This window comes from Schistocerca piceifrons, chromosome 7, assembly GCF_021461385.2.
Source record: "Schistocerca piceifrons isolate TAMUIC-IGC-003096 chromosome 7, iqSchPice1.1, whole genome shotgun sequence".
Taxonomy (NCBI): domain Eukaryota; kingdom Metazoa; phylum Arthropoda; class Insecta; order Orthoptera; family Acrididae; genus Schistocerca; species Schistocerca piceifrons.
The window spans coordinates 353,265,811-353,280,372 of NC_060144.1; the positions used below are offsets into that span (position 1 = coordinate 353,265,811).

At 43.8% G+C, this 14,562-nt stretch overlaps 1 protein-coding gene across 1 annotated transcript in view; it reads right to left on the reverse strand.

Moving 5' to 3' along the window:
* LOC124805332 (glutathione S-transferase D7-like) overlaps positions 1-14,562 on the reverse strand; it is a 60,473-nt gene that overhangs the window by 19,760 nt on the left and 26,151 nt on the right. The window contains exon 2 of the mRNA XM_047265853.1: positions 7,616-7,770. Coding sequence (XP_047121809.1) covers positions 7,616-7,756 — 141 coding nt within the window. The 5' untranslated portion in view covers positions 7,757-7,770. The remainder of the gene's footprint in view (positions 1-7,615; positions 7,771-14,562) is intronic.

The window sequence follows — 14,562 nt, forward strand, 5'->3', positions numbered from 1 at the left end:
TTGGGGGGTTACTGATATGTATCTATACAAAAACAGAGCGATTCGGTCGTCTAGAGATGGAGTCCACAAGCTAAGGTGGAAGCAACAACTATTCCGAAGATGAGTGGGTGTCAACTAGTCATTGCCTGAAGTGACGGTGAGATTCAAGTGGAAATGAAATGGAAGCAGTTAACCAATCAACTACCTCAACTAAGCACAAACCAGGCAACACTTAAACACCTTTTACAGTTCTTGGATTCCAGAGAAGAATCTCATGCCCACAGTAAGCACCAAGAACACCCAACCTACGATGTTCCCAGATCAAGCTGTTTTCTAAGCCTTTCTACAAGACGTGAAATGGAAAAGTGAACAGAATCCCAAGCAGGGCGCCCATACCCGGGGGGGGGCAAAGACCCCCCCTCCCCCCAGCTCCTAGCGAAAGGAAAAAATAGTGTAGTCAGGTTTTTTCCTTTCAAGAAAATTATTTAAAAGACGGTATTTTCCTGGTTTTTAATATGATCGGAACTGGCACATTTTTATGGCTGACTGTAGGCTTTCCGGGCGTAAAGTATTGATGAAGGTTTCTCGGGTCTCCAGCCGGGTGGTAGCGTTGATATCTCACGATGTTTCGGCGAAGATGGGTAGTATGACACTTCCCGAAGCGTCGCGAGATATCAACGCTGGAGACCCGAGAAAACTTCATCAATTTTTATGGCTGCTTACAAGTCGTCATTCATCTTCCAAAGAATTACAATAAAAATATTCCATATCCCCAGTCTACACCCCCCACCCCCTACAAAGTAGCTTATGGGTGCTCTTGAACCCACTCAATACCAAACACAGCAGTGATGCAAGAGAACAGGCCAACCAATCCGTCATTGGTTCCATACCATACGACGAACTTCACACATCTGCACAAAATGCTCAAAGAAACCATCGATGGACCACTGCGCACAATAGAAAAGGGTAGCTATGTTGGAACGAACTAAAAAACAGAGTATATCACGTAACTGACATTCATCAGTACAAAAATACAGACTCTAAGACTGGAGACTTGATACCCCTTGTGATCTCCAGGGATTTGCTACCCAGATGTGAAAAATCAGAGAAATTGTAAAGCGAACAGTACCTACTGTACATACGGATCTGACTGGAAAACTATGAACAGGAAGCAGCTTCACAGTGCCTCGACTTTGCGACAGGTACTGCCACAGGGCGGCCAGTTGTGTCATATGTGGTGAATAGGATTCGTACGTCTAGACAATTCCGAGAGAAAGGGTTTTTAACAGTCGGACAGATGGACGGAAGGACGGACGACAAAGCGATACTGTAAAGCTTTTGTTTCTATCGATTTAGGTATGGAACCCTAAAAACCTATGTCTCGATGCAGGCAGCAAGCTCTTATATCAAACTCATGACAACTGCAACAGTTCACCAGCATCAGACCTTCAGCAGAGCCTGAAGACAGCAGAACCGCAACGTCGAATGGAGGGAGTCGTACGGGTGGCCACAAGCACCCGGTGGAACGCCAGCCAGTACTTACGCCCATACAGCTCCATCCAAACACACACAAAAATATGACAATGTAATGTCTTGAACAACACAGGAAGACTCAAAATAGAAATCTGGACTGGGTGACGCAGTTAATGAAATCGCAAGATTGGTGATATCCACCTTTTCACAAAAATAATAGAAATAATAATATCTATAGCAAGAAAAATAAAATGGTGCTTGTATCAGCAATAGCACAGTTGTTTTATTAATAGACAGACGATGCCAACCCAATAGAAACTTGAAAACCATCACCTCGAACACCATCGTGTTACTGTTCGTAGAAAATTATCAATCTGATCAGAGCTAAGTGATAAGTTTCGTAGTCAGTAATTTGGTTTGAAAGGAGGGGTCTGACAAGTGGCGTTCAATAAGTAATGCAACACATTTTCTTTTTGCAAAAGCAGGTTAGTTTTATCAGGATTCCAACACACCATACTATTCCGCATTCTACTGGCTAAAAACCACTATTTTTCGACATAAGGTCCGTTCAAAGCGACGGCCTTACTCTACCTTACTAGAGGGGCCTGTATGCCTGCATGGAACCAGTACTGGGCAACGTTGAAGCCATCGTCTTGCTCCATCAGTAACCTCCCTATCATCCGCGTACTGTTTCCCACGGAGTGCATCCCTCATTGGACCAAAAAGATGGAAGCTGGATGATGCGAGATCCAGTCTGTAGGGTGAATGAGGTAGAAGAGTCCAATGAAATTTTGTGAGCTCCTCTCGGATGTGCAGGCTGACAAAGGCATCCAGTTGAGCAGCGACATGTGAACCACCTATCTCCTCGAATTAGAGTATACGCACGTTGCAACACTGCTGGAGTCAAAGCCGACGTGCACGTGGGAGAACCGACAGTTTTGCACGACCTTGCTGTGATAACAACAGATGCCTCGCCCAACGACTCACCGTGCTTTTGTTAACTATTAGGTCTCCGTAGACATTCTGCAACTGCATACGAGTAACTGCGATTCTCTGGTTTTCCGCCGAAAGAAACTCAATGACAACTCTCTGTTTGGAACACATCTCCGTTACAGACGCCATTTTGAAGGCTACGTACTGCGGCGTCACCTATCGGAACTTCATCAAACTATAAGGGCTGCAGCAGGAATATTCTACGATGTCTCACAGCAAATTCTGCATGTTTTCAACCAAACTGGACAAAAAAAAGTGTTGCATTTTAATTATTGAACGCCCATCACAAATAATGGAATTGTCAAGCACTAATATACATTGAGTTGTCTAATAATATCGACATCTACATCTACATCTATACTCCGCATGGCATCTTACGGTGTTCAGCAGAGGATACTTTGCATACCACTGTCTCTTCCAGCTTTTCCTATACCGCTATGGAATAGTTAGAGGGAAGAAAGATAGCCATTAATCCTGGGTTGACTCTTCTAGGAATGTATGCTCTCAGAACTCAAACAATAAATGCAGCGTGATGCAAAACGCCTCTCTTGCAGCGTCTGCCACTGGAGATAGCTGGGCACCTCAGTGACGCTTTCGCGCTTCCTAAATGAACCTGTAACGAAACGAGTTGTTGTTCTTTGAATTTTTTCAATTATCACTGTCGGTACTATCTGATACGGATCCGAGACTGACGAGTGATATTCAAGTATTGGTTGAACGCAGGTTTTGTAAGCTACCCGTTTTGTGGGCGGGTTGTATTTCCTGAGGGTTCTTCCAGGGAATCTGAGTGTGACATCTGCTTCACCGGTGATAAGTTGTGTGTGTTCGTTCTACTTCATATCGCTCTGTACGCGTACTCATGGATACAGTGACGGAAAAAATCGCAACGCCAAACAATAATTAAGGTACAGTAATGAATTTTCGAGAATACATTTGTCTAGGTAACATATTTAAGTGATTAATATTACACAAACATAGCTTAATGTAAGTGCGAGGTAATCCACTGCAAATGTGAAAACGTGGTACATCAATAACCGGTGTAACCGTCAGAACGTTGAACGCAAGAATGCAAACGTACACGCATTGTGTTGTGCAGGTGCCGGATGTCAGTTTATTGGATGGAGTTCCGTGTCGCGGTATGTGCGCGAGCGTTATCTAGCTGGAAAACATCTCTTGGAACGTTGTTCGGGAATGGCAGCACAACATGTCAAATCACTAGACTGACTTACAAATTTGCAGGGGATGACCAAGAGAGTGCTCCTGCTGTCATACGAAAACATACACCAGACCATAACTCTATGTGTAGGTCCAGTGTGTCTAGCACACAGACCGGCTGGTTGAAGGCCGTGAACTGGTCTCCTAACCAATACATGGCCATCACTGGAGCAGAACAGAGGCAGCTTTCATTAGAAAACACAACAGACCTCCTCTCTGCCCACCAATGAGCTCTCGCTTGACACCACTGAAGTCGCAAATGGCGGTGGTTTGGGGTCAGTGGAATGGACGCAACAGAGCGTCTGGTTCGGGGCTGTCCTTGAAGTAGCCGATTTGTAACAATTTGTCGTGTCATTGCGCCACATCCTATGTCAAAGGCCAATATGCTCACGACCGTTAAAGCCATTATTTAAAGCAAAACTGATTTGCATCCCCATATTGGTGCTACTATCGCCCCTCTAATATGACACGCGAAACTGGAATACACATCATCTTTCAGATGTAGAAACACGCCTACCAACTTTCGTTTGTGTCGCACAGCTCCTTCTTGGTGTTGCATTTTTTTCCGTCAGTGTATTTTGTGAATGTGATTGTTCTGCAATCGTGTAATCATTCAGCAATGGATCTTTGAGTACCTTACTGTGGTGTCACCGCCAGACACCACACTTGCTAGGTGGTAGTTTTAAATCGGTCGCGGTCCATTAGTACATGTCGGACCCGCGTGTCGCCACTGTGTGATCGCAGACCGAGCGCCACCACAAGGCAGGTCTCGAGATACGGAATAGCACTCGCCCGAGTTGTACGGACGACGTAGCTAGCGACTATACTGACGAAGCCTCGCTCCTTTGCCGAGCCGATAGTTAGAATAGCCTTCAGCTAAGTCAATGGCTACGACCTAGCAAGGCGCCATTAGTAACATTGCATGTATCTAAAGAGTCTCACTTGTATCGCCACAATCTCCAGATGTACCAAAAGGATGGATTAAAGTTAAGTATTCCAGAAGCTACGTACTTTTCTTTATAGCATTCATTACGTATCCTGTTTCAGACCTGCTTTAACTTAGTGCGTGCCTTTCGGCTTCCTCTCATTGTGTCTAGGCTGTCTTGTCTAGACACAACACTTACATTTCTTATGTTCAGGTTCAATTGCCATTCCCTGCTCCAAACGTTGAACCTCGGCAGGTCTTCTTGCATTTCGCTACGTCTGGACTTCACTGTGGACATCAGCATCATCCGCGAAAAACCTTATTGAACTTCCGATGTTGCCTACTAGTTCATTTATATTACATTACGTTATTTGTGTTACACTGTGAAAAGTAGTGGTCGTACGACACTGCCTTGGGGTACGCCAGAGGTTAATTTTACGTCTGAAGAAATCTGCCCATCGAGAACGACATGTTCTGTTTGAAGAGACTTGACTCCAGTCACACAACCCGTCTGATATTCCGTAAGCTCGAATTTTGTTCATTAGGTGGCAGTGCGGAACTGCACGGAACGCCCATGCACGTCAAGGAACACTGCATCGAATTGAGTGTCAATATCTGTTATACTCCTTTCTGGGTCTCGTAGACGAATAGAGTGAGCTGGGTTTCACAGGTTCTGTGTTTTCGGAACCTAGGTTGATTATTCCTACAGAGGAGGTTTTGGGTCTCCAAAAATGTCATAATAATCGAGCATGAAACATGTTCCACAATTTTACAACCGACCGACGTCAAAGATATAGTCCTATAGTTTTGTGTGTCTGTTCGATGACCCTTCTTGTAAACGGGAATGTCTGGCGCCTTTTTCCTATCATTAGGAACGCTTCGCTCCTCCAGCGACCTACAGCACACTGTTGCTAGAAGAGAGTGAATCCTATTGGTTTCCCATCAGGTCCGGCGGCCTTTCCTCTGTAGAGCGACTTCAGTTGCTTTACTATTCCGTGCTGACTTATTCCAATACCTATCATTTTGAACCTCTTGCGACAATTTAAAGAAGGAATTGCTGTGTGATCTTACTCAGTGAAACAGTTTTGAATAAAGACGTTTGACTATTCGGCGTCCTCTGTGTCACCCTCCGTTTCGATCAAGGGCGCCCATACGATAGTTTGTAGGTGGGAGGGGGGTGGATGGACATACCTGGGGCTATGGACTACTTTTACTATTATGGGAGACGAATGGCGACTTCCAAGTAGCCATAAAAAAGTTCCAGTTCCGACCCGGTTAAAAATCTATGTACCAATGCCTTTTAAATCATTTTTTTGAAAGAATAACAGCAGAGTACAGTATAAGTTTCCTTTCCTTAAGAGCTGGGGAAAGGAGGTGGGGGGGGGGGGAGGAGTAGTCGCAGCCCTCCCTTGCCCCCGGGTGTGAACACCCTTTTGTTCATATGGCTCTGAGCACTATGGGACGTAACTGCTGAGGTTATTAGTCCCCTAGAACTTAGAACTACTTAAACCTAACTAACCTAAGGACATCACACACATCCATGCCCGAGGCAGGGTTCGAACCAGCGACCGTAGCGGTCGCGCAGCTCCAGACTGTAGCGCCTACAACGCTCGGCCACTCAGGCCACACCCTTTGTTTCGATGCTATTATGGACACAGTGTTTGGACAGATGACTGACCTGTTTACTGACATAAAGTAAGTCCAAAACTTAGCACTTTCTCTCAAGTCGGTCGACAGAATTTTTACTTTCGAATTCGTTGAAAGCTTTACGCACGGATGTCCTTGCCCTAATTTTGCTTTAGTTCAGTTTTTGTTTTTCTGTGAAACTCTGGCTACGTTTAAATTTCCTGTCAAGCAGGACTGTCGAACCACAGCGCCGCATTTTCCGTCGCATACCTGTCTAAAGTGTATCGTAGAGTACTCTTGAACATTGTCCACTGAAATACACTAAAGTATTCGTAATTGCGAATGAGGACAACCGTCTTATGTAGAATGGAATGACGACAATGAAAATCACCAACTTTTTTCTCCGAATGCGAAAATATTTTGTTGACACCGACTTACATAGGGAGGAACGATCACAAAGATAAAATATGGGAAATCAGAGCTCTACGGAAAGATACACGTTTTCATTCTTTCCGCGCGCTATACGAGATTGGAATAATAGAGAATTGTGAAGGTGGTTCGATGAACCCTCTGCCAGGCACTTAAATGTGATTTTCAGAGTATCCATGTAGATGTAGATGTAGATACCGGGACTCGAACACGGATTTTCCGCTTATCGCGAGCGTTCGCCTTACCATTTGGCTATCCGTGCACGGCGAGACCCAAACTTTTATATGTTGTCAACCATGCGTTTACGACCTGAACTCGTACATCCATTGTGTATATTCCCCTACAGGTCAGACGTTCTACTTAAAAGTGTCTTGCCCGGTATCGGCAGAGAAATACGATACTGCAGTGCAGGAAGTTGGCATTGTAATCAGAGTAACATAGGCACTGCAGTATTTCTCTGCCGATACCGGGCAGACGACTTTCAAGTACAGCGTCTGACCTGTACGGGAATGTACAAAATGAATGTACGATTCCAGGTCGTAAACGCATGGGTCTGACAGTGAGTCGTGCACGAATAGCCAAACGGTAAGGCGACCGCCCACGATAAACGGAAAATCTGGCTTCCAGCCCGGGTCCGGCACAGATTTTCACTGTCATCATTCCATTCTACAGCTGATGATTGTCATTATTCACAAATGCGAATACATTTAATGTATTTCATACCGGCTGTAGTCGCCATAGTGCCTGTTCCTTTGGACATGCGTGCATCTCCAAATGAACTTCGCATCGTAATCAGAATCACACAGGCAGTGCAGTATCGTAGTAATGTATTTGTCCATTGATGCTCCACATCATCACAGCTTGTTTCTATACGACTTCATAGCCCAAATAAAAGTGCTTCAACGCACATGACATAATTCTCGTAAGAAAGAGCTGTGACTGGTCTTGGTTAGGTCTGTCTTTTACACAACGTACCTTGACAAATTCTTCTTTGAGTTGCTCCTTTGCAAACAGATCGACGATTTTGATGTTGACGTCGACCCCGACAACCTTAGCTGCCGCCAGAGCTATCCTGGAGGGCGGGCTGGCCGGGAAGTGGTAGAGAACGACGGGCATCGTGGCTGCTCTCCCTGAAAGCAGACCAGCACAAGGTAAGCGAGAGGTCCCGCTGCTCTACAAAGCACGTGTAGCCATTAATCACACACGCCACTGGGCTTCTCAGACTACTATCTGGGACATGCATATTTAATACATAAGCATGTGAAGTTCAGAAGAACGCGAAATCCCGAAGATTGGCTAAAATTTACAGACGCGCGACTTTGGCACGGACTTCAATGCGAGATGCCTTTAATAGGTTCCACAACGAAACATTGTCTCGAAATTTGGTGGAAAATCCGAAGAAATTGTGGTCGTATGTAAAGTACACAAGCGGCAAGACGCAGTCAATACCTTCGCTGCGCAGTGCCGATGGTACTGTTACCGACGACTGTGACGCTAAAGCGGAGTTATTGAACGCAGTTTTCCGAAATTCCTTCACCAGGGAAGACGAATGGAATATTCCAGAATTTGAAACACGAACAGCTGCTAGCATGAGTTTCTTAGAAGTAGATACTTTAGGGGTTGCGAAGCAACTCAAATCGCTTGATACGGGCAAGTCTTCAGGTCCAGATTACGCTGATACAATAGCTCCCTACTTAGCAATCATATACAGCCGCTCGCTCACCGATAGATCTGTACCTACAGATTGGAAAATTGCTCAGGTCGCGCCAGTGTTTAAGAAGGGTAGTATGAGTAATGCGTCGAACAACAGACCTAAATCATTGACGTCGGTTTGCAGTAGGGTTTTGGAGCATATACTGTATTCAAACATTATGAATGACCTCGAAGGGAACGATCTATTGACACGTAATCAGCATGGTTTCAGAAAACATCGTTCTTGTGCAACGCAGCTAGCTCTTTATTCGCACGAAGTAATGGCCGCTATCGACAGAGGATCTCAGGTTGGTTCCGTATTTCTAGATTTCCGGAAAGCTTTTGACACCGCTCCTCACAAGCGACTTCTAATCAAGCTGCGGGCCTATGGGGTATCGTCTCAGTGATTTCCTATCAGGAAGGTCGCAGTTCGTAGTAATAGACGGCAAATCATCGAGTAAAACTGAAGTGATATCAGGTGTTCCCCAGGGAAGCGTCCTGGGACCTCTGCTGTTCCTGATCTATATAAATGACCTGGGTGACAATCTGAGCAGTTCTCTTAGGTTGTTCGCAGATGATGCTGTAATTTACCGTCTAGTAAGATCATCCGAAGACCAGATCAGTTGCAAAGCGACTTAGAAAAGGTTGCTGTATGGTGTGGCAGGTGGCAGTTGACGCTAAATAACGAAAAGTGTGAGGTGATCCACATGAGTTCCAAAAGAAATCCGTTGGAATTCGATTACTCGATAAATAGTACAATTCTCAAGGCTATCAATTCAACTAAGTACCTGGGTGTTAAAATTACGAACAACTTCAGTTGCGAAGACCACATAGATAATATTGTGGGGAAGGCGAGCCAAAGGTTGCGTTTCATTGGCAGGACACTTGGAAGATGCAACAAGTCCACTAAAGAGACAGCTTACACTACACTCGTTCGTCCTCTGTTAGAATATTGCTGCGCGGTGTGGGATCCTTACCAGGTGGGATTAACGGAGGACATCGAAAGGGTGCAAAAAGGGCAGCTCGTTTTGTATTATCACGTAATAGGGGAGAGAGTGTGGCAGATATGATACGCGAGTTGGGATGGAAGTCATTAAAGCAAAGACGTTTCTCGTTGCGGCGAGACCTATTTACGAAATTTGAGTCACCAACTCTCTCTTCCGAATGCGAAAATATTTCGTTGAGCCCAACCTACACAGGTAGGAATGATCATCAAAATAAAATAAGAGAAATCAGAGCTCGAACAGAAAGGTTTAGGTGTTCGTTTTTCCCGCGCGCTGTTCGGGAGTAGAATGGTAGAGAGATAGTATGATTGTGGTTCGATGAATCCTCTACCAAGCACTTAAATGCGAATTGCAGAGTAATCATGTAGATGTAGACGTAGATAATTTATCGTTAGTTTCATAGTCATTTAACCACTAATCTAAAATAATTCCACGTTAACCCTAAACGCATCACTAAACTATTGTTCACCTGGAATATTATGGTCATTGGAAAGATCGAGTCAATAAATAAGAAAGACAAAAAGGCGCAAATGTATTTTAATTTATATGACAGCCTGTGGCATGATTTTTCGAGAACTTAAAACAATGTTTATTCTAAGTGGCCATAAATTTTTACAAAATTTGACAACGGGTTACGGCGCTGCCTTTGTAGATATTGCTGTCTTATTGACTTGAGGGTTCCTGCCACCTGTAGGACACCTACTGAATAGAAGTTATTTCATTTCTTGCCAGATAACAGTCTATACATGATCATACTTCAACCTACTGTTTTTCAGGGCCCAAATACAAGTATATGATTGGAAACGAATTACAGGATGTGTCGGGATGTGCAGGGTACATATCAATGAAAATGCGGTACAGTCAAATTTTTGAGTTTCTCATGCATTTAAGTTAAATAACTTTTGCTCTTCGCTTCAATGCAAGTACAAATAAGAAATAAATTAACACTAACATATAATATACAGCACCAATAATTTTGTATTACAGCATTACAGCACAATGTTCTTGGATTGACTCACCACTTGGAAAGGCAGCGTTTATTCTATTTTTTTTTAAAAATCAGTGATATTTTTTTGTTATATACACCGTCAGTTATCATGAAAGGATTAAGTTTTCCATTCTGAAGAGAGAAGTAAAGTCAGCCACTAGATCATTAGAACAAAAATTAACTGCATTACTTACCACTAAATTTTCCACTTGGTTGGACTTTAAGATGGTGATTTTACTTCTTCAGGTGTTCTGCATCGTCGAATTGGGTGGAGCAGTGAATCCATCAAATCTCGTTTAGGGTTATGCCATCTAATGAAACCTTGCAAGACCTAAATTAAAAGATCCATTCGAATGCCAGTCCAGCACGTTAATGGTTCAAATGGCTCTGAGCACTATGGGTCTTAACATCGGTGGTCATCAGTCCCCTAGAACTTACAACTACTTAAACCTAACTAACCTAAGGACATCACACACATCCATGCCCGAGGCAGGATTCGAACCTGCGACCGTAGCGGTCACGCGGTTCCAGACTGAAGCGCCTAGAACCGCACGGTCACACCGGCCGGCTACGTTAATGATTGTATCATCCGCTCACTCGCGAAGTACAGCAACTGAGTGACGTAAAACAGTCATAATGCTGACCTATTAGACGTTGTGGGCTGGCATTGACTGAATAGTAAAGAGAATGTTTTACTACTACGAGACGTTATAATTAAAAATTACTCAGAAAAAATATAAAACCGGCTCTTGAGTCTGTAGCAGATATTGTTTTCAAGATGGCTGCATAAAATGAACCTACATTGTTGGATGTTGCCTAAGACAATTCAAATTTTACTTACAAATACAGGCCGAAGAAATCTGTATCGCTACAGGAATCAATAAGTATATGAGTGGCATATGGTCTTAATTTTCGTCTTAGTATCTATATCCATCCACTCACAGATTTTCGCTCCATTTTTAGTCTACTGCAAGGGTAAAGTGCACAAAGACTACTTCAAAGGTACTCTTCAAAATGCATGGGTTTTCACAGAGCATAGATGGTGCGCAGAGCAATATTGGGCTGGAGTCAGGCAGGCGGTGTGGCGGTGGCGTAGTGCTCCTGCTACTAAAGCTCGATCCATGACTGCATCAGGACCTTCTGACCTTCTGGATGGGCGTGAGGTGACTCCAGTCATCTAAACGACTGACAGAATGAGTCGGAATGGCCGTTGTGCAATAAGCTCATCAGTACTCCATCACTTCTGTGAACGACGTCTTAACTGTGAGAATTAACTTCCGGAAACCTTCGGCCCAAAACTACTTCAGCCAAGACATAAGGTGGTCCGTTTTTGTAGCTTTTCGGCCTCCCTAAGACCTTTACATACATAGTAATCCTGAAGGTATTTCATTAATACCATACATAATAAACAGAGACAATTATAGTATCTTGAGGTTAACATACACATACAGAGTGAGCACAAAAGTACTTTACACTTTTAAAAAATCATAGAAACGAAACGTTAAAAGGTATTCGCTTCAACCTTTTACCTGTTAATAGGTAGATTAGGAAGATGGTTTTACGTATGCACACAATTCTATTGTTGTAGAGTGCTAGTGTAGAAAATGGGAAGTACGGCACAACAGAAGATCTGGCGTGTCCCTCAGTTAGCAAAAAGGGACTCGGTAACAGCTGTTCAACGAGCATTTCTTACACACATTCACCAGGAGCCATAAAGCGGTCTTCATTTATGCCTGCTATAAACAGTGTACGGAGAAGGGCTGCATCGTGGTCGGTCTCATGATTTACCATGTTCAGGCAGCCCACAGAAATCAACATGTCGAGAAAGGCGACATCTTATGGTCCCACGAACACCCATTTCCAAAATCCTACAGACACTATATTTTCTGTGTGGTGTACTTGCTAGTTTCTACATTAGCACTCCCTAGCTGTGGCATCCTGCAACAAAAGAACTGCGTGCATACCTAAAGTGCCTTCCAGAGATACTGTATAACCAGATCAAGGTTTGAAACGAGGAAGTCGTACCGTTTCGCATCTATGAATTTTTGAAAGTGTGAAGTTCTTTTGTGATCACCCTGTGTCACAAGTTCGCTCTCAGTCAGGATTGAACATTAAAAACATTGCTTTATAGTCCACAAATATCTGATATGCAGTTAGTTTCGCTTCGACTGAAGGTATGTAACGTTTTATGTACTGTTCTCTTGATGCCAACAGCGCAGGGGCTGACGGCGACAAGTAATGTTTCAGACGGCTAGTATTTCACAGTAGTGCTCTTAGCGAGCCCGTCCGATACACGCAGCCAAAAATAATATTACTTAGGTCTTCCTTCCTTGTTTGTAAATTTGTTTCGGTCGCTCAACATCATGATCATTGGCGCTTCAGGTCATTCTCTCCACCGGAGGAAGACGGTGATGACCATCTTGCGGCGAACGACGAGCAGGAATTCCCATGGTTCAAATGGCTCTGAGCACTATGGGACTCAACATCTTAAGTCCTAAGTCCCCTAGAACTTAGAACTACTTAAACCTAACTAACCTAAGGACATCACATACACCCATGCCCGAGGCAGGATTCGTACCTGCGACCGTAGCGGTCCGCGGTTCCGGACTACAGCGCCAGAACCGCACGGCCACCGCGGCCGGCGAATTCCCATGCTCAGATAGATACACGTTACCAAGGTCCGGTTGGTATCGCTGGTATTATTGTCGACGTAGTGTCTTAATACTGTCGCTAGCGAGGCCCTCCGCTTTTAGCCCAAATTTCTCAAAAAAATATTCGTTAAACGAGAGGATACCGAAAAAAAAGGAATAACGTTGTTGTGGGCGGAGCTTGTGTAGTACGCATTTCTGCCGCTAGGCGTATATAGCGCGACTCATTGCTACAGTGCCGCCTGTGTTGTCGACCTGTCTTCTTGTGTTCATCTGCACGATTGTTTTTGCTAGAGCTGTTTTGTTCTTGTTTCGTTTTTTATGGTGGCAAGTTTAAGTTAACAATGTTCAGCTGTGAAACTGTTTTATGCTCGGTAAAAATGCTTCTGAAACTGTTTTAATGTTAAAACAGCTTATCAAGATAACGCTACGGGAAAAACTATAGTGTACGAATGGTTTATCCGATTTAAAATTGGCGACATATCGGTCGAAGACAAAACTCGTTCAGGACGTCCATCAAGTGGCCGAATCGACGAAAATATTGAAAACATTCGAGAGCTTGTGCTCACAGACCGTCGACAGACAACTGGTCAACGATTAGTGGGTTATCTTGGAGCTCGGTGCAGCGAATTAAAAAAAAAAATTGGGAATGAAAAGGCTTTCTGCCTAGTTTGTTCCTCGGGCTCTGACTGGCAGTCATAAGGAACGTCGAGCTGAAAAATGTCGTGCTTTGAAACAACAACTTGAAACTGATCCAGATTTTCTGTCAAATGTCAAAGCAACAGTCAAGCCAATGGAAGATGTCACCGTCACCCCGTCAAAAAAAAGTCAAATCAAACATCAAACCAATGCTGATTTGCTTTTTTGATGCTAAGGGCGTAGTTCACTCATGGTTTGTTCTCCCAGGTCAGACTGTCAATCAGACCTTATATTTGGAAGTTTTAAGAAGATTTTGCAACAATGCTCGTCAAAAAAGAGCTGATTTGTGTCAGACAGGAGGCTGGCTCTTCCACCACAACTCCCCTGCACACACAGCCATCTCTGTTAGACAGTTTTTGGCTGGAAATGGCATGGTTCCGCTGCCCCGCGTACCTTACTCGCCTGACCTGACTGTGTGGCTTTTTCTTATTTCCATGCATGAAAAGGAGCATGAAAGGACAACATTGAAGAAGTAAAGAAAAAAACGAGGGGGGAGTTGTCAGCCACTTGTAAAGACGACTGCGAAAAACGTTTCGAACAGTGAGAGCACCTGTGGCTCAAATGTATTAGTTGTAATGGAGAGTATCTTGAAGGGGAAAGGTTATTTTGTAAACAATTTCAAATATACAGCTTTTAAAAAATAATTCCATTTTTTTCGGGTACCCGTTCGTATTGTGGATGAAGTCACCCAATGGTAATAATATAGTATACATCTTTGTCACTTTGAGTACTTTTTCTCGCAAGAATGTCACCTATTTAATTGCTTGGCATGTTGGTATGAGTTTTTATCCAGAAAATTACGATATTTTGTCCTTTCCTAGTCATTCGACACCCGTTCATCACTACCAAGAAGGCTGTTCGGTTGTTTGGGTGCTCCTCCCTCATGTTTTT